Source organism: Myodes glareolus, chromosome 21 (assembly GCF_982192425.1).
Source record: "Myodes glareolus chromosome 21, mMyoGla1.1, whole genome shotgun sequence".
Lineage (NCBI taxonomy): Eukaryota > Metazoa > Chordata > Mammalia > Rodentia > Cricetidae > Myodes > Myodes glareolus.
The window spans coordinates 37,405,426-37,430,946 of NC_142046.1; the positions used below are offsets into that span (position 1 = coordinate 37,405,426).

The 25,521-nt window shown below is 33.7% G+C and overlaps 1 protein-coding gene across 6 annotated transcripts in view; it reads left to right on the top strand.

Annotated features, from left to right (window-relative positions):
* Galnt13 (polypeptide N-acetylgalactosaminyltransferase 13) overlaps positions 1-25,521 on the top strand; it is a 560,713-nt gene that overhangs the window by 335,721 nt on the left and 199,471 nt on the right. For all 6 annotated transcript variants that reach the window (XM_085681127.2, XM_085681123.2, XM_085681120.2 and 3 more), the window contains one exon: positions 16,934-17,051. In XM_085681127.2, the coding sequence (XP_085537253.1) occupies positions 16,934-17,051 (118 nt within the window). The remainder of the gene's footprint in view (positions 1-16,933; positions 17,052-25,521) is intronic.

The following is a 25,521-nucleotide window of genomic DNA, read 5'->3' on the forward strand; positions in this document are numbered from 1 at the left end:
TAAAATGTTAAAAGAGCCTTTTTTGGTCCAAGTTAAACAGCTACTTAATTTGAAATATTGGTGAGTAAAATACATCTTACTCGTATTTTTGAAATGTATATCTATTACAATTTTCTACACAATTAATCATTTAAGTAACACCAAAATATCTCTACCCTATTTTAGGTTTCTTGCCTGCAATCAAATGTTGATTGTCTAAAAATATTTAGAGCAGTAGTAGACTAGATCATCTCTTTAAAAATGAACTTAGCAAATCACTTTTTTTCTTGAAAGAAAGGAAAATATTAATCTTCATAAATAGCATACATATAAACCCTAATTTAAAAATGGCCTTGTGTTGGGGTGAGATTACTTCCTAATTTTATGATGCCTTTAATTAAAATAAAAAATTGGGTGGTAGAAGCAGCAGTGACAGCACACACCTTTAATCCCAGCACTAGGGAAGCAGAGACAGGCAGAATTTTGTAAGTTAAAGGCCAGCCTTTGTCTACAAGAGCTAGCTCCAGGGCAGCCAAGGATGTTACACAGAGAAACTCTATCTCAAAACAAATAAACAAAAAATTTGTGGTAGAAGAGATAGCTCTAATTATATGTTGCTGAAAAATTAAATAGTAAATAGTGTTAACAGTTTTTAAGAGATATACTATCAAAGCAAGAAAAAATTAAGTGTGGCCTGTGATAGTTGCCTAAAGACCTGTCACTGTGAAGAATTATAATCTAGCATCTAGCTTTATAATGCTCACATCTACCCATCTTTATTGTCCACTGCATTAAAGTTGAGAAAACATAACAACTCTCATTTATTAACTATCCTCTCATCCCATATTCTAGTTTTATTGAACCTAGATAATTTTTAAGTTTTGGTCCCAAGTGAAAATGATCAAAACACTGCACAGCGACACCCAAATACTCTTAATGTATTTATTCAATTGAAAATGACGTTTGTATAAACATGTGTTTTTCAAAGCTTACCGAAAGTACATTTGTGAAAGCATAGTTTATTAACTTTATTATCGCAATTGGAAAGGTAAAAATTAAGGAAGCCAACGCTACTAGTAGTGATGAACTGATCTCATTCATAAAAGTAAAAAGTGAAAAGAGAAGCAGTCATTGTCTTCATATTTTGCAAACTAAAATAAAAGTTGACTCATTCAACACACTGTATTTTAGCCACACTTTGTGTAATTTTGGTGAAATGCTATGAGAACCAATCCAATTTATTTCTTTTATTTCTTTTTTTAAACTTACTGAAAATTATTTTATTTTCTAAAGTAATGAAAGGAATGGAGAAACCTCAGTGTCTGCTGAAGGTTGGAGATTCTTATGGCAAAAGGTTAATTAATTCATGAGCACCGTTGTGGCAGCAGGCAGGTAATTTTCATCAGCAGAGCTGCGCTGTGAACTTTGTGTTTCTCATTTATTACTCAGAGATGCGACCATTTTTGTCACACTCATGCAAACAGATAAATTATTCTATGTACTGAAGATAGATCTTTTCCCCACTTGATCAGCAGAACTCTGAATACTTAAAGAGATCAAAGTAGATTTGAGGTTTTAGTTGTCTGAAGAAGAATGCTTAATTTAAAATGTCTCTTATGACAAAACTTTGTAGTCACTATAATTGACTCATCATCACTCAGTAATAAAAGTATGCAATTGCAATCATAGTGTATCAATTTGAACTTGTGATCTAAACTCAATCATAGTAATAATAAAATGTATAATTACAATACTATACCACACTATATTATTCTGAATGTACTGTACATTGAGCCTAGTATTTTTAGTTGTAAAAAGAAGAGGTATATAAACATAAGTTTGGGATTACTTAGTTTTCTTTAATCAGTAAAGTTCTTTGAAAGCATTTAGCATTTCAGCTGTCTGTACAAGGCAGTGACCACATTTTTAAGCAAGAGAGCATGATATAGGAACCTATGTGCCAAAAAGCATCTCTAAATGTTTTCTGTTTGCTTAGGTTTAGTGGTTCATACTTGCATTAAATTACCGATTTTGAAATGAGATATCTAAGACAAAATTTGGCACTTGTGACGATCAAAAACTCTTGGCGCAATGCTGCAGCCTTGCTGAAGGGAGCTGAGTAGAAACGTCTGTATATAAAAGGCACAGGAACCTAGTATTGTCCTTGTAAGTCCTATGATTGTGTCTCTGACTCTAAGCCTGTGGACTGGTTGTCATTTATCATCTTTCTTGTGCTTGGAGGAATAGAGTTTAGCACTTCTGTCTGTCTCAAACGTAGGTGAGAGAAATATGTTTAATTAACATAATTCACTATGGTTATGGTCTTTAAGTTTGTGACATTCAATTTGGAGTCTACTTCCTGAAAGTGACTGAGTTTAAAAGACATTGAGCACATTAATCATATGAATATGCATTTATGTATTACTCAACAAAATAGCAAACTAGCAAAACTGCTTCTTAATAAAGATAGCCACATCAAACTGGGGACTATCTTATTTCAATTTTGGTTTTGGTGATAAAATACCTTGACAAAAGGCAGCTTAGAATAGACGGGGTTTCTTCCAGTTTGCAATTTCAGGTTACAGTCCATTATAGCAGGTGAGTCAAGAAAATCAGAAAATGAAGCAGCTCTTCACATCACAGTAGAGAGAAGAGAGAAAGGAAGGCAGGCATTTTCTCATCTAGATTTCTCTGCTCTCATGAAGTCCGGGGTCCTGAACTTCCGAATGGTGCTGTACAAGTTGAGACTGGTTCTTCCCACATCTACTGAGACACTTTAGATAATTTCCCCCAATTGTGCTCAGAGGACAGACTGATCTTCTCAAACTCTCACTGAGACTCCGTGAAAACTGGGTCTAGTTGACAATTAAAACCAGCAGTCACTGAAATATGTTAGTCACTTTCTCTCTAGCACATGAGATTTGAGGTGATTTGATTTCGGTATTGACTTAAATATGATTTTGTGTGAAAATGTAGTTGCACGCAGCTTCTGGCCACAGTGTTAGACTCTGCACATCCAAACACTTGTGGCAATCTCCTGCTGCAGAGCAATTTACTGTTCAATATTGGTCTTGCATATTGTGGATGAAGCAAGAGGTCAGTACTTGCAGATTGATTGTGGGTGTATAGAAGTTAGCTATGTTAATATTATAGCAGTGTATATTTCTTAAAAAAAACCTTGGTTAAATCTTAGTGGCTGCATTAGTATTTTAATTATGATCTCTATTTGACCCTCAGTAAATAGTTATAAAGATACTTGTTTTTACTTTAATTTCTCACTCATTAGATTATATTACTTTATAGGAGACTTGCTGATTATTTATCATCTATTAACTTTGCACTCTCCACATTATACCTCCCATTTTGTTGCTATTAATATTCTTAACATTATTTCTTTCATTCTTGCATCCACTACTCTGCCAAGTGTATTCTGAGAGTAAGCAAAGAGCTTTAGATATTTGTTTAATTCTTGTTCTCATGATGAATCACACACCAAGATTTCATAATTGGCTTTTATTCAGGACATAGTTTACTTACTTTTATATATTTTATTATTAACATTTATCTGATATACAATACTCTTTATTATATTAGAATTTTGTCTAAAATATAACAAATACATTTGATAGCATGATTATTATACCTTAGATTATGACTCCCAGGCTATCATAGAAAATTGTCTCAGCTACTTTCTCTATAGCATTTTGGTGTGCTGTGGGAGAAGCAATGTACATAGAAGATATATTTGTAAATAATCTGGTATTTTTTGAGTTTAAAAATGAAAATTATTTTTTCATTCATGCCTAAGTCATGTAAGGAATTAAAGTTACAGAGAGTATTAAACGAGAAATAATTTTGACAGAAGTAAGCTGTATTTTAAACTTATGCCTGATATTGGGACATGCATGCATTACATAGTCAATGTGCAAGTGTCTAAGTGCATAAGAAGGCATAAGACTAAACAGGCTCCACCTCCTTCAGTATCGAGTTTTCTTCCAGAGTGACTCTTCAAATGTATTTTTGCATAGTTTAAATTTTTCATACTATTCATTAGTATTTTATGTCATTAATGTTGGTGTTTGTTTATTTTTTGTTTTTTAAAGAAACTTTAGTAAGTACTATTATTTCATTTATTTAGCTCATACCCTAATCTACGTAACAAAAATTATTGAAGATTCTTTTTGTCTTCAAATTTTATCTGTTTTCTGTTTTGTTTTGTTTGGGGAAAAGTCTCATTTATCTCATGATGATTTTTAATTTATTATTTAGCTGAACATATTTTGAAGTTTATTATGAACTTTCTGCTTCCACCTACCCAGTACTAGCATTATTCATGGCATGTGCTTTATATCTGATTTTATGCAGGAATGGAATCCAGGACTTTATGCGTACTAAGAAAACAATGGACTAAATGACCGATGTGCCTCGCCTCTAAGTGCCCTGTCCCTGAGTTACACCTTTTGACTTTTTGTTACACCTTTCTTTAACCTACAGTTTGCTTAAAACTCATTTTATCTTGTTTTCTCGTCCTAGTTTTGTCATTCTGACACTTCATTTTCCAGTTTCCTTTGTTTAAGTACTTAAAAGTCCATACTATGTTCTGCGAAATCGTCAATGGAGAAAACATTTATTTTATTTTATTTTTTTAAAAAACTATTTTTTCTCATTTTACATGCCAAATCCATTTCTCACTTCATAACCTCTTCCTGCTCCTTCCATTTTCTTCCTCTCCCATGTCCCATCCCAACCCCCATCCTCTCTTTAGAGAGGATAGGGCTTTCCATGGGGAATCAATAAAGTCTAGCACATTGATTTGTGGCAAGACTGAAGGCCACCCCACTATATCTAGCCTGAGCAAGGTATCTCTTCTTAGAGATTGGGTTCTGGAAAGCCAGAACAAGCAGTAGGGATAAATTCTGGTCCCACTGCTAGTGTCTCCACAGTCTGTCCCAGCCAAATAACTGTCACTAACATTCAGTGGGCCTAGTTTGGTCTTAGGGTGGTTCCTTTGCTGTCAGGCCTGAGATGGAAGGCTTCCCTTAGCTCAGGAAAGCTGTTCCAGTGGGTGTCCCCATCATGGTCTTGATCTCTGCTCATATTCTCACTCCTCCTTCTTTTCAACTGGACTTTTAGAGCTCATACCGTTGCTCCACTATGGTTCTCTGCATCTGCTTCCATTAGTTACTGGAGGTAAGTTATATGGTGACATTGAAGATAGTCATCAGTCTGACTGCAGCGCAAGACCACTTTAGGCATCTTCTCTACTATATCTTAGAGACTTAGCTGGAGTCATCCTTGTCGATTCCTGGGAATTTCTCTTGTTAGCTCTTTAACGGCTCCCTCAGTCAAGATCTCTCTCTTTTTTTTCTCTATCTCTTTCCTTTCCCAATCTTGACCATTCCTATCCTTCTAGTTCTCCTTCCCCTTCCTTTTCTCCCTCAGTCCTCCTTTTCATTCTTTCTTTCTCCGCCCACCCCCATGCTCCCATTTTTCTCAGGAGATTTTGTCTATTTTCCCTCCCCAGGAGAATCTATGTGTGTTTCTTTTAGAGTTCTCCTTGTTACTTATCTTCTTTGGGTTCAGGGACTGTAGACTCCTTAACCTTGCTTTATAGCTAGTATTTACCTATGTGTGGGTCCATGCTCATTTTTCTGGGACTGAGCTACCTCACTTAGAATCTTTTTTTTTTCTAGTTCTGTCCATTTGCATGCAAATTTCAAGATGTCATTTTTTTAAAATGTTGACTAGTACTTCATTGTGTAAATATACCACATTTTCTTTATCCATTCTTCTGTTGAGGGTCATCTAGCTATTTGGCTATTATGAATAGTGCTGCTATGAACATAGTTGAACAAATATCCTTGCAGTATGGTTGAGCACCCTATAGGTATATGCCAAAAAGTGATATTGCTGGGTCTTTCAGTAGATTGATTCCCAATTTTCTGTGAAACTGCCATACTGGTTTCCAGAGTGGTTGTACATGTTTGCATTACCACCAGCAATAGAGCAGTGTTCCCCTTACTCCACATCCCCTCCAGCATAAGCTGTCATTGGTGTTTTTGATCTTAACCATTCTGACAGGTGTAAGATGGCATCTCAAAGTTGTTTTGATTTCTATTTCCCTGATAGCAAAGGATCTTAAACATTTTCTTAAGTGTCTTTCAACTATTTAAGATTCATCTGTTTACTTCTGTACCCACATTTTTATTGGATTATTTGGTATGTTGATGTCCAATTTTTTGAGTTCCTTTTACATTTTGGTGATAAGTTCTCTGTCTGATGTGGGGTTGGTAAAGATTTTTTCCCATTTAATATGTTGCTTTTTGTCTTATTGATTATGCCCTTTGTTTTACAGAGCTTCTAAGTTTCAGGATGTCCCATTTATTTATTGTTCCTCTCAGTGTCTATGAAACTAGTGTTATATTTAGGAAGTGTTCTCCTGTACCCATGCAATGGAGGCTATTTCACACTTTCCCTTATATCAGGTTCAGTGTAGTCAGATTTATTTTGAGGTCTTTAATCCATTTGAACTTGAGTTTTGTGCATAGGGATAAGTCGGGATCTATTTACATTCTTCTACATGTTGACATCCAGTTATGCCAGTATAATTTGTTGAAAATGCTTTCTTTTTTCTATTGTATAATTTTATCTTCTCTGTCAAAAATAAGGTGCTCATAGGTGTGTAGACTAATATCAGAGTCTTCAATTTGATCCATTGATCACCCTGTCATTTCTATGCCAATACCAAGCTGTTTTCATTACTGTAGCTCTATAATAGTGCTTGATTTCAGAGATGGTGATACCTCCAGAAGTTCCATTATTATACAGGATTGTTTAGGCTATCATGAGCTTTTATTTTGTTTTGTTTTTCTATATGAATTTGGGTATTATTCTTTTAAGGTCTGTGAAGAATTGTGTTGAGATTTTGAAGAGGAATGCATTGAATCTGTAAATGGATTTTGTTAGGATTGCTATTTTCAGTATATTGATGCTACCTATCTAAGAGCATGGAAGATCTTTCCATTTTCTTACACTTTCTTCAATTTTTTTTCTTTAAAGGCTAAACTTTCTTGATAAACAGGTTTTTCACTTTTTTGGTTCGTATTACTCCAAAATATATTACATTATTTGTGGCTATTGTAAATGGTGATATTTCTCTGAATCTTTCTCAACTTTTTTACCATTTGTAGAGAAGAGGGCTACTGATTTTTTTGAGTTGAGCTTGTATCCTGTCACATTACTGAAGGTGTTTATAAGTTGTAGAATTTTGTTTTTTTTTTCTGATAGCAATTGTGGGGCCAGTTATATATATGATCATATCTTCTGCTAATAGCAAAAGTTTGACTTTTTACTTTACAATTTGTTTATGTTTGAGCTCCTTTTGTTGTCTTATAGATTAAGATAGAACTTCAAGAACTATGTTGGATATATATGGAGAGAGTAGTCATTCTTGTCTTACACCTGATTTTGGTGGAATCACTTTGAGTTTCTCTCCATTTAATTTGATGTTGACTGTTGGCTTGTTGTATATTGTTTTTATTATGTTTAGAAATGTTCCTTAGACATGTCCCTTGTATTCCTAATCTCTCCAAAAACTTTATCATGAAGGGGTGTTGGATTTTGTCAATGCTTTTTCAGAATCTAATGAGACGATCATATGATTTCTTTTAGTTTATTTATTTAGTTGATTACGTTCCTGATTTTTTTGTATGTTCAATCATCCCTGCATCTCTGGAATAAAGCCAATTTGACCATGGTGGATGATTTTTTGATGTTTTCTTGGATTCAATTTGCTTATATTTTGTTGAGTATTTTCACATCAATGTTCATAATAAGTAAGATTGGTTTGTAAATCTCTTTTTGGTTTAGTGTGTATGTGGTTTTGGTATCAGGGTAAATATAGCCTTGTAAGAAGAACTGACAATATTCTTTCTGTTTCTATTATGTGGAACAGTTTGAGGAGCATAAGTAATAGGTAATCACTCTTCTTTAAAATTCTGGTAAAATTCTACACTGGGCTTTTTGGGGGGTAACTTTATGACAGCTTCTATTTCTTTGCAGGTTATAGGCCGATTTAAATTGTTCAATGGATCTTTATTTAATTTTGGTATCTGGTACCTATCCAGAAAATTGTCCAATTCTTTTACAATTTTTAACTTTGTGGAGTACAGGTTTTTGTAGTACGGCCTACCTAATGATTCTCTGGATTTCCTCAATGTCTGTTGTTATGTCTCTCTTTTTATTTCTGATGTTAGTTTGGATGCTCTCTCTCTCTGCCTTTTGATTAGTTTGGATAATGATTTCTCTACTGTGTTGATTTTCTCAAAGAACAAGCTCTTTGTTTCACTGATTCTCTGTATTGTTTTCTTTGTTTCTATTTTATTGATTTTGGCCCTATTACCAGTGGACTGGGGAATAGGGTGCCCAGGTGACTGACTTATCACTCACCTCTTGATATGCTGTGTGTAGTTGCAGCCTGTGCTTCAGACTTCCTCTGAGGTTGCAGGGAATGGGTGGGTTTGGGGGTGAAGTGGGCCTTTTAGCTTACTGAGAACACATTCTTATACTAAATAATAGTGTATTTTTCTAGCCCATTAGAAATTCCAGTTGATACTTTTTCAGTCCATCTAAATATTAAATTTGAGAAAACCAGAACTAGATAGAAACAAAACGTAGTATATCTTTAGGCAACACACTATCAAAACAAAAACAGAGGGAATGTCAAAAATTTAAGCAAAAATTTGGTTAGTCTTTTTTAAATGAAAAAAAAAGACTAACCATTGATTGTTGCGCTGGCACCATTCTTGCATTCTCCAAGTCTAATATATATGGTTTGGAAAGATTGTAAGCAATCCATCTTCAGTAGAACCGTTTAAACCATATTCTTTACAGAAAAAAAAGTGTTTGTATTTTCTTATTTCCTGATAGTTAAAGGACATTTATGAGTTTTTTTATTACAGTGTATTGAAGTGAGAATAAAGAAGGTGGTATACAATTTTTTTGTGTAATTCTTTAAACCGTATGAGATTTATTTACTTAATGCTGCTATAGTTGTCAAAGCATTTGAAATCAACTGATTCCAGTCAGCCCTGTTGCTCATTTTGACACCTCAAGTATGAAGTGAAAGTATGACAGCAACAGTAATAAAGCCATTTCCATCAAGTATGAAGCATCCCTTTGGAGATTTGGATACCAAATTATGAGTATTATAGAAAAAATAGAGATAAGAAAAAGGCAGGATATTTCTGTATTAGAAGTGAGGCTTTTAAGAATAAGACAAAATATTCAAGTTCCAGGCTTTTTAGGAAATGATTTCTTTACCCACAAAAGAGGCTTATGCACACAATATTTTAACCTCTAAAACAGCACTGGAATTGGTTTTCAACCACCTAAGGGCTGAGTAGATTTCTTGCCTAGTGTCTTAGCCAGATAAACCCTTCTAAAATTAGCAATATCTTCTTTAGAGCCAAAGACAACTCTATGAAACCAATCAAAGACAATTGTTAGGCTATACAATATCCCACAGCACTTGCTTTGTCTGTAATACTTTTAAATTACATCCAATATTTAACATCAGTTTCAAGAGAAAGGGCCTGTGTCTTTTCTTGCTTTCTTTCATCTGGATACATTTTACAGTGTGAAAAAGGAAGGAGAAACAACATTTAGTTTCCATCTGATTTCTGAAGCACTGAATCAAACAAAGCCACCATATTTGATTATTTAATAAAATAAAACACTTGGAAAGTTCAGCACTGCAGCATCATTAAAACAGATTTAACCTTAAAAATCTAAAACATATTGTTTTTACATTGTATTATCCTACAGGAATTTTTTTAGGTAAACATGAAGTGAGGAATTGAAAAATGCATTTAGTGCAAGGGAGGAAGTGAGAAAACACAGATTAGACATCAGTTTCACCGTTAAAAGCAAATGATAAAAGAACTCACAAAACTAAAGAACATAGAATGAGACCAGCACTCAGGGAAACCCTAAGAAGTGCACAGATCATCTAAGGCATGATAGTTATTAAGTGAATACACAGACAAAACTGTAATGCTGTGTTTTACATAAGAGACATATGCTAGTCTAAGCGCTTACCTACAATCAAACTGAAGCCAGATGAGAACGTGGAAGGACTATCAAAAATGATCATAAAAAGAGTAGAGGCAGAAACCTCTGTAGAAAACTCAATGAGAGCCAGCTGTAGAAAGGATTTCAAGCAGATAGACTGATGAATGGTGTTAAATGGTCTCAGAGCAAACAGTTAAGGAAAGACTGCCTGACTTCAGAATCAATGGGGACCCTTTGGAAAGAACTTATTGCAGTGGCAGGAAACAGATCACAGAGGTGAACGGGAATCAAGGGATTATTCTGAAAGCATCCTTTCGTTGTGGTTTCCAGTGAGGCCTAGGAAATGTCAATTCTTCATATGAAAGAGTTCTGAGATGGAGTGAAGATTACTTTGGTTCAATATAGACTTCAGCTGGGCAGGTTTGTAAGCTCAGAGGTACAATCTAGGAATCTATGGCCAGAAACAGAAATTCAACAAGAAATGAACAAAGGCCAGTTGTAGTCAGGATAGCTAGCTGAGGTCATGGCGTATATATTAACTGGTAAGAGAAAATCAAATTTATTTGCTTGAGAAATAAGAGAGGTATGGAGAAATAAGAAGGTATGAGGAAGGTCCATAAATATATCCATGGAGACCATGAGGGCATTCGTGCTTATTGACTGGGGACGGGTTCTGTGAATTGCATTAATCCCTAGATAATTAAGAGCAATTCAAATTTTAAAAAATACACTTGAATATAAGATATATAGCACAAACAGTTGGCTTGTGTATCAAATACGAAGTCTATAGCTTGGAATTTAAGAACCAGTTGGCTCATGTCACTATTTTTACAGGTCTTCTCTGGGTCTCTTCAGAATTACAACTTTCTCAGGCACATTGCAGTGAAGAAAGTATTGACTTACTCAAAACAAGGGCACACACAAAGTCAGTACTTCTCACATGTGGCAGAACACTATAAAGGGTACGGGAAGATGAAGGAAAAAATCCCCCAAAGAGGTTACTCTTGTGAGATTGTAGGTTAACTTAGGAATCTTAAATATGAACAGAGGATGGCAATTACTATCAATAACAATGTGAGCAAGGAAACATTAGCTAACATACTAAACTTATTAATGGTTTATTGAGTGCTAGGCAGTGTACTCTTTTGCATGTAGTATCTCAATTTTTCTTCATCTAGCCATACAATTTGTAGTGTTTACAGTCATTTGGATGATTATTACCCAGCCCATGTTGCTGGCTTTGGTTGGTGATTTCATTACTATATGGATGTACCTTGGAAAGTAAATTATTTCAGCCAATTAAATGGTGATCAGATTTTTCATTTTCCAGGCATTGAACACTTAAAGTGCACGTACTTGAATACATAGCTCATTTGTGATATTTTAAAGCAGTTAACAAAGGACGAACATGCTAAACAACATGGACAATGTTTATAGTTATTTAATATTACGAGGCAAACTATTCAAATGAACTAATAATTCAAGTATAAATCAAATCTCTCTGAGAATTTCTGTCTTCAGAAATTATAAGATTATATTTAGGAATTATATTTTGTTTCTGTGTCCTACCATTCCAGATAAGTGAAAGTTATTTGATTCATTCTTATAGCTACAGATGGTTTATTTTTATCTATTCTGTTTTTCTCACACATTTATAGGAAAGATGATCAACTACAAGATGAAATTTAATGCACACAATTAAATGCATTAGCACTTTATGAAGAAGAAGCTAAGTAGATGGCCTCTCACCTGATTATTAAAAATGCATCACTTAACATTTTTAAGTATCTTGTTGCTTAATGATGGGATAATTGAATCACTTTTTGTCCCTAATTGTATGAAATATACTCTGTAGTACTATAGTACCTTGTATAGCTATGATCATAGATTTCCCAAGGACCAGTCAGGTGACATTACCTCCACTTCATAATCACCATCTGTTTAGCTTTGTTAAAGTCTCATACTACAACTCAGGAAGTCAATGATAGGAACCCAGGAAGAGTAGACAAAGCAAAACAGCTTCAAGACCATCAAGTTGAAACTACTGCAACTGATGTACAGCTCAATACCTGAATATAAAATCATGAAAACACAGGAGAAATAGTTTTGCAAGATGCTTGATGTCCACCTGCAACATTATTAGGCAGTTTTACAACCAATTACGCCATTTAGTTAGAAAACATTAGCATAATCTTTAGCAGAGGGGAATATAATTTCTAAAAAACAATGAATATTGTTGGTTTGCTCTGACAAATCTCACAAAATAAGTATGTGTATTCCAAATTTAAATTACTTTTTCACTACCTCATTGCTTTGGCAGAGAATTAGAATGAGCAGGGAACTCTCCACAGTACCATTCTCTACCAAATCCATGTCAATGTAGCCTCAGTTTATGGTGAATAATAACCAAGTATGAGAATTGTGTCTGAAAGATATCACATAACTAACTGTAATGGCCCATGCCTCCAATCTTATCACTTGGTGAGTTTCAGGACTTCGTGAGTGTAAAACTGAGAAGTAGCCCCAAATTAATTAAATATTAAAAGACAAACCTGATGTTGGTTCTGTGCAATAGAGGCTGGAGCTACTGTTCCCTGGTTACATTCAAACTTTTTTTGCCAGGGTAGTTCTATTAGAGAATAGGCAAATTGTCTCTGTGTATTCATTTTCTATTCCTTAAAAGAAAGATATAGTTTATTCATGAACCACTGTCTTCATTAATAATATAAAGCTAATTAAATCTATATAAACTGAGCATGATATTTTAGTTGTTCAGTATAGTAAATATAAGATAAAACAAGAAGTAACACATCTGACTTAGACAAAGCAAACAAAATGGAAAAAGCCCAAGAGAAGGCACAATAAATAGAAACTCATTTGCTTACACACTCAAGAATCCCATAAAGACACTAAACTGGAAGTTATAACATATATGCAAAAATGCATAGGGTAAAAAGAAAAACATATAAATATGTAAAAATAAGAGATTTAAAATTATGAAGAAAAATCCATGACATGATATGTGAGACAAGTCACCTCCAAAGACACTATGAAGTTTATATTTTGTTTGACCAACTACTGCTGGGTATGAAGCCTTCCTAGTGAGATTCTATTGAACAAAGCTAAGTTTTCACTTATAAGTGGTTATAAAATGCAAATTGCTTCTGGGTTAGGGATTGAAGCATGTGTTCATTTCTCCTTTCAACTCTAAGGTCTTGTATTCTTGGTGTCCTCTATCCCTTCTGGCTCTTAAACTTTCTTTCTCTTCCTCCACAGTGTTCCCTGAACCCTGAGGGGAGGAATTTGATGAGACTTCCCATTTGGGGCTGAGAGCTCCAACATCTCTCCCCATTGAATAATGCTTGGCTGTGGAACTATGTATCATAATTTTTTTATGTGCTTCAGGAGGAAGCTTTGCTGATGGTAGTTGAGTAAGGCATTGATCTATGAGTAGAAGAGACTGTCTTAGTAATGATTTTATTGTGGCTTTGTTTTAAAGTATGCTAGTATTTGGTTTTATTCTAGATCCCTGGGATACCTAGTTTTGGTTCACCCTAGCAATGTAGGATGTTACTTCCATCTCCTGGAGTGGGCCTTAACTCAAATTAGAAATTGGTTGGTTACATGCACAAATTGTGGGTCACCATTGCTCTGCTACAACTTGTAAATAGGACACCATTTTTGATCCAAGTGTTTGTGGCTGGATTGCTGTTTGAGTTTCTCATTTGCTATCATGCAACTTGTAGTCTGTGATGGTCAGACAGGATACAGCGTGTTATTGCAGTCTTCTTGTATCTGTGGAGACTTTGCTATGTCTGAGTATGTGGTCAGTTTTGGAAAATGTTTAATGAGATTTTGAGAAGAAGGTATATTATTTTGTGTCTGGGCGATATTTTCTGTAAATGTGTTAGGTTCATTTGCTTTTTAATATTTGTTAGATTTAGCATTTCTGTGTTTAATTTCTGTCTGGATGACCTATCTCTTACTGAGGGTTGGATATTGAAGTACCCCTCGATAGGTGTATGAAGGTCAGTATGTGTTTTAAGCCATAATAATGTTTCTTTTATAAACTGGATGGCCCTTGTGTTTGTAACGTAGATAAGCATTGAAATTTCCTCTTAGTGGATTTTTCTTGGATGCATATACAGTGTCCTTCCCTATCTCTTCTGACTTGTTTTCATTCGTATTCTATTTTCTCAGATATTAAAATGGCTAGACCAGCTTGCTTTTAAAATCCATTTGCTTAGAATAATGTTTTTTTTTCCATCCTTTTATCCTGAGATGATTTCTATCCTTGACGTTGATGTCTGTTTCTTGAATGTATCAGAAGACTGGATCTTGCATTTAATTCATTCAGCTAGTCTGTGTCTTTTATTTGGAAATTTAAACCACTGATGTTGAACGATATCAATAAGCAGTGATGTTTATTCATGTTATTTTGTTGTGGTGGTGGTAGTAGTGTTGGTGACGGTGGTGGTGATGTGAGTGAGGAAGTGAGGAAGTATGTGCACACATGCATGTGTGTGTGTATGTGTGTGTGTGTGTGTGCATACACATTTTGATTTGCTGGTCTTGTATTATTTATTCCTTGTCTTTTCCTGTATACAGTTAACCTCTTTGGTATTGTATTGAAAGATACTGGTTAAATTTCACTTTTTTTTTCTTGGAATATCTTGTTTTCTCCAATTATAGTGATTGAAAGTTTTGTTGGTTATAGTAGGATGGTATTGTCTGTTGTCTTTTAGAGTTTGCAAAATATTTGTTCAGACCCATCTGTCTTTTAGAGTCTCCACTGAGAAGTCAATTATAATTCTAATAGGTCTTCCTTTATATGTTACCTGATTTTTTTCCCTTCCAACATTTTATATTCTTTCTTCAATCTGTGTATTTAGTGTTTTTATTTATTTTGTGGGGAGGGGGCTTTATTTTCTTGTGAAGTCTATTTAGTATTCTGTATGTTTCTTGTACTTGATAGGTACTTACTTTTTTAGGGTATGGGTATTTTCTATTATGAATTGTTGAAAATATTTTCTGTCATTTGATCTTTCTTCCTTCCTCTATTCCTATTATTCTGAGCATTGGTCTTTTCATATTGTCTCAGATTTCCTGGATGATCTGGCAGGATTCTTCTCTATTTAACTTTTTTTTCTGACTGAGATGTCCATATATTCTCCTTTTTTTTACTTCTGAGTTTCTTTGTTCCATCTCTTGTATTCTTTTAGTGAAACTTGACTCTGAGATTCCTCTGAGAGTTCCTAACTTTCATTTCTAGACTTCCCTCAGTGTGGGTTTTATTTGTTGATTTGATTCCTAATTTGAAACCTTGAACTACTTTTTATTTTTCCCTCCCACCTACTGATACTTTGGTATGTCATACATTTCTTTAAGGGATTCATTCACTTTCTCTTTAAGAACCTCTATCTTTTCCATAAATGCTATTTTATGGTTTTTTTTCTTGTGCTTAACAATTTTCTGAGACTACTGTGCCAGGGTTGCTGGGCTCCAGGAGAGGTGCATTTTCCTACTTGTATTTTTATGCTCAAGTCTAGGCATCTGGGTCTGGGAAGATTCTTATCTAGGTTTCGGTATCTGGTTTTGTCTTTTGGGGTAGGTATTTTGTTCCATTGCTTTGTTTGATTGTTTTTTGGGTTTTTATTTTTATTTGTTTTTCCCTCTTTGCTTCTTAGGCGAGTGTGTTGGTTGTGTGTTGTTCGGTGGGAAATTCTTCTGGGCTCTTGCTATATGTAACCAATGGAAGGGAAGAAAGTAGGTTTTTCCACAAGGATTTGCTTAGTGCCCTAGTAATAGTGAGAAAGTGAAGAGAAATCAAAGTAGATGGTCAGTTATGAATCTCTTCGAATGAGATTCAGGAATTGGACATGGAATAGCTGAGAGAGAGATGAAGATCTCCATTTAGCCTACCTGATTCCCTCACCTGAATTATTTGTGCGTTCCTCGGGAGTGTCTGTTAGCTTTGGAACTTCAGTGAAGTCATCAATGTAGTAAGGGTAATTAGAAGGGCATGATTTAGATGATCCATTGAAGATGGATGAAGTGGTGCATGGTTGGATGTAAACCTAGGGAAGAGACTGGGGATTTGGATGTGGAGGAGTGGAGGGATGGTGAAGATCTACAGTAACCTACCTGTTTCTTTGGCCAGATTTGATATTTTAGTTCTTATTGAGGAATTTTGAACATGGGAGCCAAATAAAAAATTATTTGTAGATAGGAAATTTTAGAATCCATGTTAAAAACCCTTTAAATTTCTGAGTAGTGTGTGAGATTTGTCTGTATCATTTGATTTTGACAATTTTATCTTAAAAGTATCCAATGAATAATAAACAATTATATATAAAAGCCCCTCTTTGTTTAAAATGATGTTATAGCCAACATTAGATGCTTTCTGCAGACATTTTCATAGCAGTTTGTACTTTTGAATTGAGATAGGAAATGGACCTTTTTCCATAGAGAAAGCACATTCTCAACTTTACACTAATATGATTTGTAATTCTGTGGCCAAGATCACAGCTCGTGTCTTTGAGATCAGGCAATCTCTTTGAAGACTATGTAAAAGGCAGCACCTTGACCTTGCTCTGTCTCAGGGTTTGTAGAAGTGTCAATTTTAAGTGGACAGTGTTTCTTCTATGTTTCTGTTTTATCATCTATAATTAAAAAAAATAATTTAAAGATGTTTTGTAGACGTGTGAAATACAGATGCAATTTAAAATTTTTAAATGCTTTCACACTTTGACATTGTGTTTCCAATGAATTTCTGAGGAGTATTTTAGTATTTAAGATGTCAAAACTTTTTGCTGTAGTAATATTAAACTCCATACATTGATTTCAAAACATATTCTTTTCTTTTTGTTTTGTTTTCAACTAGGACCCCTACTATGGCTGGTGGCCTATTTTCTATTGACAGAAACTACTTTGAAGAGATAGGAACATACGATGCAGGAATGGATATCTGGGGTGGAGAGAATCTTGAAATGTCTTTTAGGGTAATTGAATTTTTCTTTGTTTTTAAACTCTGAACATCGTATGTGGTAGCATGCACCTATCACACTCAATAACTTACTGTCAATTTTTCTTAAGTGATGAAAATTACTGATCATTTGGTCAATGTGTGTTTATTTAAAACTTTTACTAGAATCCTATTGCATGCCATGTTTATTGTTAAATTTGGAATTATGTTGAATTTACATTTTCCAAATCATTTTCATGTATAGTCAGAATGCGTTGCGGTTTTCCCTCGTTAGAGCAGAGTGGCTTCAATTTCTGATTGAAGCATTTCTCCATCAACCAATCTGGTGTTCTTTACCTGATAATTGGAAGTGTTTATGTGACCTTAATTGCAAATGCTGCATGAATTTGTTCTTAAGGAACTTTAAGATCAACTGTGGTCAAAGAATTTTGATAATTCTTCAAGAAGCATTACTGCTTTTGCAACCACAAACATTAGTGTTTATTATATCTATTTGAAAAATATTAATTTACTTGATAGAAGAACTTTCAAATAGATGAGATTTGAGGTCAAAGCTTTTATCAGATCATTTATCATTTTATAGGCAAAATTGGAAATACAACCTCCAACTGTATCTTTATTCAAGGAAGTAGAAAAGAGATTTCACATATCTAACTTCAACCACACATATTATTTAAAAAGAACTATTTTAATAAGACTAACTATTCCTTAATAAAATTCAATATAAAGCACTTACAGCAGTAGCATTTTTAACAAAATCATCCGTAAAATTAAATGAACAGAGTTTGAACACATTAATGTAATCAGTTGAAAATTAGTTTTGAACTTCAATTTGTAAGTTTGTTTTCCACTAACACAAAAATATGTAATACTATGTAAGAAATTGTTCAAACTTGGGGGATTAGAAAGATGTTGTGATGCTTAAAAGTACTTGCTGTTCTTGTAGACTGTACAAGTGGATTCAGATTTAATTCCCAGCACCCCCATGGTACATTACAATCATCTATAACTTTAGTTTTGAACATCTCTCATCATCTCCCAACTATGCAGGCACCAGGCACATGTGGTGCAAACACACAGACATATACACATACACACACACACAAACATACACAAAGATAAGATAAAATAAAATAAGAAAATATGCAAAAGCATTTTTAAAGATTTTCATAAAATTATTGAATCAATTTTCAATTTTTAATGTAGAACTTAGTTTGTTTGAGGTAGTTGAGATGTTTTAAAAGCAATAGAATTGACTTTTTTCATTACATATGTCTATAAGTCAGGTGATTATCATGACCGTAATTAGAGTATTTTATTTCTTTATATATTTATATTATGTGTGACTTGTCAATAAAAGATTAGAACCATGATTAAAACTGTCTTTTTACCAATGGGATTATGTAAAAGTTTTTTGCAGAAACATTGAAGACATTTGGAGACAGACTCATTTAATATATCATGAATGATAAAAATAAGAAATGACCCAAACAAGCAAACAAGCAAACAAATAGAAATAGGAAAGAAAGGGAGGGAAAACATTAATAAACAAAAAAGACTTTTGCATTTATTTTTAGAAGAAAATAATAAAAGTCTGTAAGTACTTATTCACAGATTTTTCTGGCATTGTGTGAGGAAAATAATCAGCAGAGCAACAGTTCAGTTACTGCTGACCCAATTGTTTATCCTTCTCTGTGTTCTTCACCTTCCTAAGGTGTTCATTATCTCTGTTCAACATCTTAGGCTGGTTATCTACCTATAGCTCCCCTCTTACTTTGATTACATGACTTCCACAGTTGAGGGAGACTGAATGACCTGTTCAAAAGTCTACATGACTAATGGGATTATTAGGAAAAGCCTGATCAGGAAATATGACAGAGTTACACATGTGTAAAAGGAATCATGCAGATATCAGGAAAGCAGATGGAAGGTAACTGGGGGCCTTACGAATAATCAGAACCCTGAAAAATGACAGTAGATTCTGTGCTCAACTACTTAGGGATATTAACAAATTAAAGAATATACTAGTGACTGTTTTCAAAGGTTTCAGACATTATTACTTTAAGCGCCACACCACCACTCCCAATTTGTCTGTTCATTGCTCTCAGAATATATTGTGATATTTGCTAAAACCCTGATTGACTATCCAGGTTACATATTTTATATATGTTTTCTTGTTCTAAAGGTGCAGCATTAATATAAGACATAGGTGTTATTGACAAGAATAATTGATATTGTTTCTTATATATGTCAAATAATTTCATGTGAACAAGTCCATTCAACTCAGCTGAAGAAGTGACTATCATAGTAATGCTTGTGTGGTTTTGTAGTATTGGAGTTTTCAGTTAACACTCTAAGTAAAACATTAGAAATATTGAAATTTGAAACATAATAGTTTCCATATACTGGAAAGGCTTAAGGAAATTTAAAACAAAAGAAAGGAATGCATTGCCAATTGTCTTTTATTTTTCATTGTGGTATCACTTTGTTCATGATGATTATGGAGATAATCTAGATATTGCAGACATTAGCAATATCTAGATTGCTAATAAAGTTAGATAAAGTTATAGACTTCACAGGAAAAATGCATCTATCTCCTTAGGAACAATCAGTTTAGACACAGTGGTAAAGCATCACAAGATAACTTTGAAGAAGAAAATAAAATTCCTTGCCACAGTATAATGGTATGTCTTCTGGTGTTGGTAGAATTTGAGAATAGGATTGCCAAGAATCAAAGCTAACATTCTGTGATCACAAGTTCTGTTGCTGTGTGTCCTGCACTACATCCTCAGCCACAATGTAACAGACTGAAGAGTTACCTAAAGAAAGGATAAGGCTATCACATAAATGCATTTTCTTTCCAGATTTCCACTATGGTTGCCTCATCTGTGATTTCTTTCTTTGAATGATCCCTCTTGTGGTAGAAAAATGTGTATCCAGCATGTGAGATTAGCTAGAGGGCAATTCTAATACCTCAGCAAAAATCTAGTTCCCGATCTTTCTCCCCACTAAACTGTACATGTCACAGACATAACAAAATCTTAAGGATAAACTAATAAATGAATTATTTTCATCTGAATTTATTGATGAAATGATAAGCTTGATGGTCTTGTGGAATTTATATTTTAGTAGGGCATTGATGATACACATGATCAATAAAGTATAATTGTATATTAGCCATTAGTGTTTAAGAAAGTAATCACAGACAGGATGAGGGCAATGAACTGTTAATTGTTGGAAGGTGGTAAGGGGTTGAGATTTTGCAGTTTATAGATTTGTAGATTTTATAGAAGGAAACCTGAGTGGGGAATAAATGATAAATTAATGAAATCTGAATTATTGTAAAAGTGTCAGCTCTCTTCCTGTGGTCATTTTATTAGCATGTTACCCAACCAACACATTTTGCTGCCAAAATTCTTTGCATCTCATAAACAAAAGCACATGACACGGTAATAACAACACAAAATCAGTGGTACTCATACTATGTGTCATTTTGTACATGTGACAATGGAAATATCTGCCAGTTGTTGAATCTGCTAGGCTGTTTTAGGAAGACAGTCTGAGAACGCACTACCAGAAGGACCTTCCTACAAGCCGTGATAGACTATTGCTTGGAAGTTTGTTTTGAAAGTTAAGGATCCTGGGCCCAAAACTAAGCTCTAGTACTATCTTTGGAGAAAAGTTGGAATAACTTAGTACATTTCCAAAGTTTTAGTGTATTCATGGAGAAGACAGAGCAATACCTTATATGTTAAAAAAAAGACAAAATGAATTATGGATACTGTTTTGAATATACTGTTTCCCATGGATGAAATGTATCTTAGACGTCATCTCTTGAAGTATGGTGATAAATTATGGATACAGTTTTTTTCCCCACAGGTGAATTGCATCCTAGAAGTCATCTCTTGAAATATGCTCATAAGCCTTTCAGCTTTGCACAATCCACATCATTGCTGAGCATCATTTAATAATGATCTTTCCATAAGATCTTGTCATGAGAGAATGCATATAAAAAGCCCATCAATACCCGAATATGCAACACACATATAGTGTCTCCCAAGATCCCCACATGATAAGAAATAATAAGGGTGAAAGCTAAGTTGAATTAATAATAAAAGCGTAAAATTTTTAAGAACCGTGTTGGGAGCAAAAGTCTGTTTCTTTAGAAAAATTGAAAAATTTCTTTATGAAATTGTGGAAAACAGGGAGCTGACAAATAATACCAATGGTGCGAAAGAGAAAGTAGACATAACAATATATTTTTGAGTTATAAAAAATGTGTAAAAATAGTTTGGACAGTATAGAATTAATTATATAATTCCAATTGTATAATTCTGTACTATCCAAACCATTCTTATACATTTTACCCTAGGAAATGATAAAAAGAGGCAATTTCCTTAAAAGTAAAAGTGTTAAAGCACATTGGAAATCAACACATTAGTCTCACATCTAGTAAAGAAATATGTGCAGCATAGGGAATATTTTTTAGACCCGAACTCTATAGTCAGAAAACACTGATGGTAAATTTTATCAAAGATTTCTATTGGAATACATAGGTTTCAACACAAATATTTTCAAGAATTTAAATAAATTATTACAGTACAAAGCAATGTCACTTGTGAACATGGATTTTAAAAAAGCTTATAAAACTTTATCAGCTAATCTTTCAAATTAAAAACAATACCTTTAAGTGGATTTCATCACAGAAATATAATTTTCACTGAAAGTTTAAAAAACAGTCAATTTAAATCTCAATACTAACAAAATAAAAGATATAAATAAATTGACCAATTGAATGGATTTGTGAAAAGTTATGACAAAATCATATTGTTCTGCTTTCAAGTAAAGAAAAGGAAAAAATCTCTGAACAAATAAATTATTGAAAAGTCAGTAACAGGGTTCCAGTGGGAAAAAAATTAATGAAGATTAAATATAAAATCTACACACTTTTAGCAATAAAAAAATGGAATGTAGGATATTTGAAAACTTTTTGGTGATTAAATTCCATTTGATCCCAGCACTCGGGAGGCAGAGGCAGGCAAATCTCTGTGAATTCGAGGCCAGCCTGGTCTACAAGAACCAAAGCTACAGTGAAACCTTTCCTCAAAAACAAAGCAAAAACCAAAACAAAGGACCGTAGTCTGTTTGGATGCACACTTTCCTAGTCCTGGAAGGAGAGAGGAGGGCCTTGGACTTCCCACAGTGCAGGGTATCTTGCCCTCTTTTAGGATTGGAGGGGAGAGGGGAAGGTGAATGGGGGAGTGGGAGGAAAATGGGAGGAGGGGAGGAGGTGGAAATTTTGAATGGTATTATTTATAAAGCAATAAAAAAGATTAAAAAACAAACAAATAAACAAAAGCTCCATTTGAGCAGGAAGTAGGGGAAGATAAACTCTAAACTCACATAACTGCCCTTTGAGAATTACACCTGACAAATAGAATTAGACAAGCACCAGAAAAGCTACCTAGCAAGGATAACCAAGTATTTTTTTAATTGATTTTTTTATTGAGCTCTACATTTTTCTCTGGTCCCTCCCTGCCTCTCTCCTCCCCTTCAACCCTCTTATAAGGTCCTCATGCTCCAAATTTACTCAGGAGATCTTGTCTTTTTCTATTTCTATGTAGATTAGATCTATATATGTCTCTCTTAGGGTCCTCATTGTTGTCTAGGTTCTCTGGGATTGTGAATTTGTTGGCTGGTTTTCTTTGCTTTATGTTTAAAAATCACATGTGATAACCAAGTCTTTGAACTCTAGGTTTGACTAGGAAACCTCATTATCAATAATGTAGATGAGGAATTGAAGATGTTTAGTAACATCAACCTTGAGTCAACACACTTACACACACACACACACACACACACACACACACTTACACACACTCCCATATTCAGGACTGTGTGTGCACTAACTTTCATGTATGTACACATGCATAAAAAATACACAATAAATATAACAGGAAGATGAGGAAAAGATGAAGTTGGCATTCTTACTAGTTCTACTTAAATTTATAGTGGAACTTTTGGTTGCACAATGTTATGAAAATAAAAGCAAAACATCCTAGGGAGGAAAATATTAAGACTGTCATTGTGTATTGTCTTTAAAATCTCAAAAATAAAAAGAATTTACAAAATACTGCTAAAATATACAACAGTCAATTTCATTTCTATATATGACCCAACTTAATCAAGCTGAAAAAATTATTATAGCACCAAAAATGTGATATAGTGATTATCAGACAGTAATAAAATTGCAATTTTCTACTGTGAAAAGAAAAATATCTAAATTTAAAATGTACCGTATTATTTGCTGATAGCTTCCACATCATAAAGAGTGCTTCCTTCTCCCTTGCCTTTATACTAGGCAGACTACAGAGGAGTTTTATTTATAGAATTCAACAAACATTCTAAAACCCATAGCAAAACACAAGTGTTGTAGAATGCTTAAAATCACTTTGGTAAAACAAAAAGTTGAACAACAGTATGAATTAAAATGTATTGCTAGTTATAGTAAGTAAGACTGTAAAACAGCAATAAATACAAGGCAGCTGAATAAATCTGAAAATCTGGAAACAAACCCACAAATATATGAGCATAATTTTGTCAGCAAATACTCAAAGGCTATTCAGGAAAAAAATAACATATTTTCAATAAATGGGATTGGAACACTGGAAATACATATAGAAAAAATCTGTCTAAAATTTGAAAATAATGATTAATTCAAATGTACACCTATAGTTATACAAAAAATACATTTGGAAATATAAGGTTTGACTATTATTATGAAGCTACTATTTTTATTATTGTTATTAACACTAATAATCAATATTTTATTAATAACTGACCATTTGCTTTAGAAAGAGAACTTTGCTATCTGTGTACCAAGTTTCCTTTCTTACAAATTCCATTGCAAAATTCAATACATTTGTTTGGTTTATATAAGCAAGGAAAAGGTCTTGGTGTATGAAATTGACTTATTATCAAACTGTAGAAGTAATGGGGTGGAAAGAAGTTAGAAACAGCATAAAAATAAAAAGGAGAGATTCCAAAGAACAGTGTGAAAAGAAGCTAAAGAAACCATTTTACAATATTACAAGAAGCCAGGAATTTTCCCACACATGCCTATCCAATGTAAATTGTAACAAGTGAAAGTGAGTCAGAATGATTACTAGTAGTAAATCATTGCCGACAAAAGTCTTCCTGGAATAGTTCAAGTAGAACTCTTTACATTTTTATGAACTTAATTCTTTTAAGGAAAAGATATTATCTGTCAGTGTAGAAAACTTGACTCCATTTTCTTTTTACTTGAAAAATTTTAGGAACTAGAAAATGATGGAAGTCTTTCACTTAATTGAAATTAATTTTAGTATTCTCCTATATTAGCCATGATTTTGATATATATGTTTTTATGGAACACTTTTCCTTAAATATGTTAAAAGAAGTTGTAATATTGTAATATGATTTATTTGACTCAGTTTTAATAAAGTTATGATGTGATAAATTGAGATCATATGTACACATGACCTCATAAAGAGTATAAACCAACGCTAATGAATTGGTCTAACAAATAGCTTTCTGGCTACCTGTTGACTACAAGGTAAATTTAAAAGACTTTAATAGACAACTTTCTTAACATTAATGCTTAGTTTATTTCCCATATCCCTCTTTTACTACCTTCTTCCCTCTATTGCTTTTTGTTGTTGTTGTTGCTGTTGCTACTGTTGATTGTTTTAAACAGAATCTCACTGGATAGTGCAGGCTAGTCAAGAACTCACACAGTTACTTCTGATGCAACGATTATAGTTATTATCTACCATGTTTGGTTTTATATCTATATTTTCTAATGGTTAGTTTACACCTGTAGATAGACCCATTATCAAAATATTTCTCTTATTCAAAGCAAGGGAGGGATTTTTATATTTAAACCATAGAGTAAACCTTAGGGAGTCCCTAGAGATTATAACTTTGATCATTTTTGTTTTGAAAATGAAACTGAGTGTCATATAAGAAAAGTATTTGTTGGCGGGAGAAAAGGCTCAAAGGTTAAGAGCACTGATCTCTCTTACAGAGGTCCTGAGTTCAGTTCCCAGCAACGACATGATGGCTCGCATCTATAATGAGATCTGGTGCTGCCTCTTGGCAAGTGTATATATAATAAATTAATTTTTAAAAAAAGAAACGTAGTTGTTTTAATTGTACTTCACTGACTTTGTGTTTTTTTGTGTTGTTTTATTTTGTTGTTTTGTTACTACTCAGTTTAATTTTTGCTTGATCAGCTTTATTTAAAGAGATGAAGAAAAATAAAGGGGCATGGGGTTTGTCGGTGGGGGAACCAGGAAGGAGTTGGGGGAGGGACGAAGTGTTATCAGGATATGTTTTGTTTTCAGTTGTGAGGTTTTATCTCATATGAAAGTCTGGTATAATATTGTGAAACCACCTGGGCGTAGGTTTTTTTTTTTGCCTGGAGGCTTTTTATTAATCTTTCAATT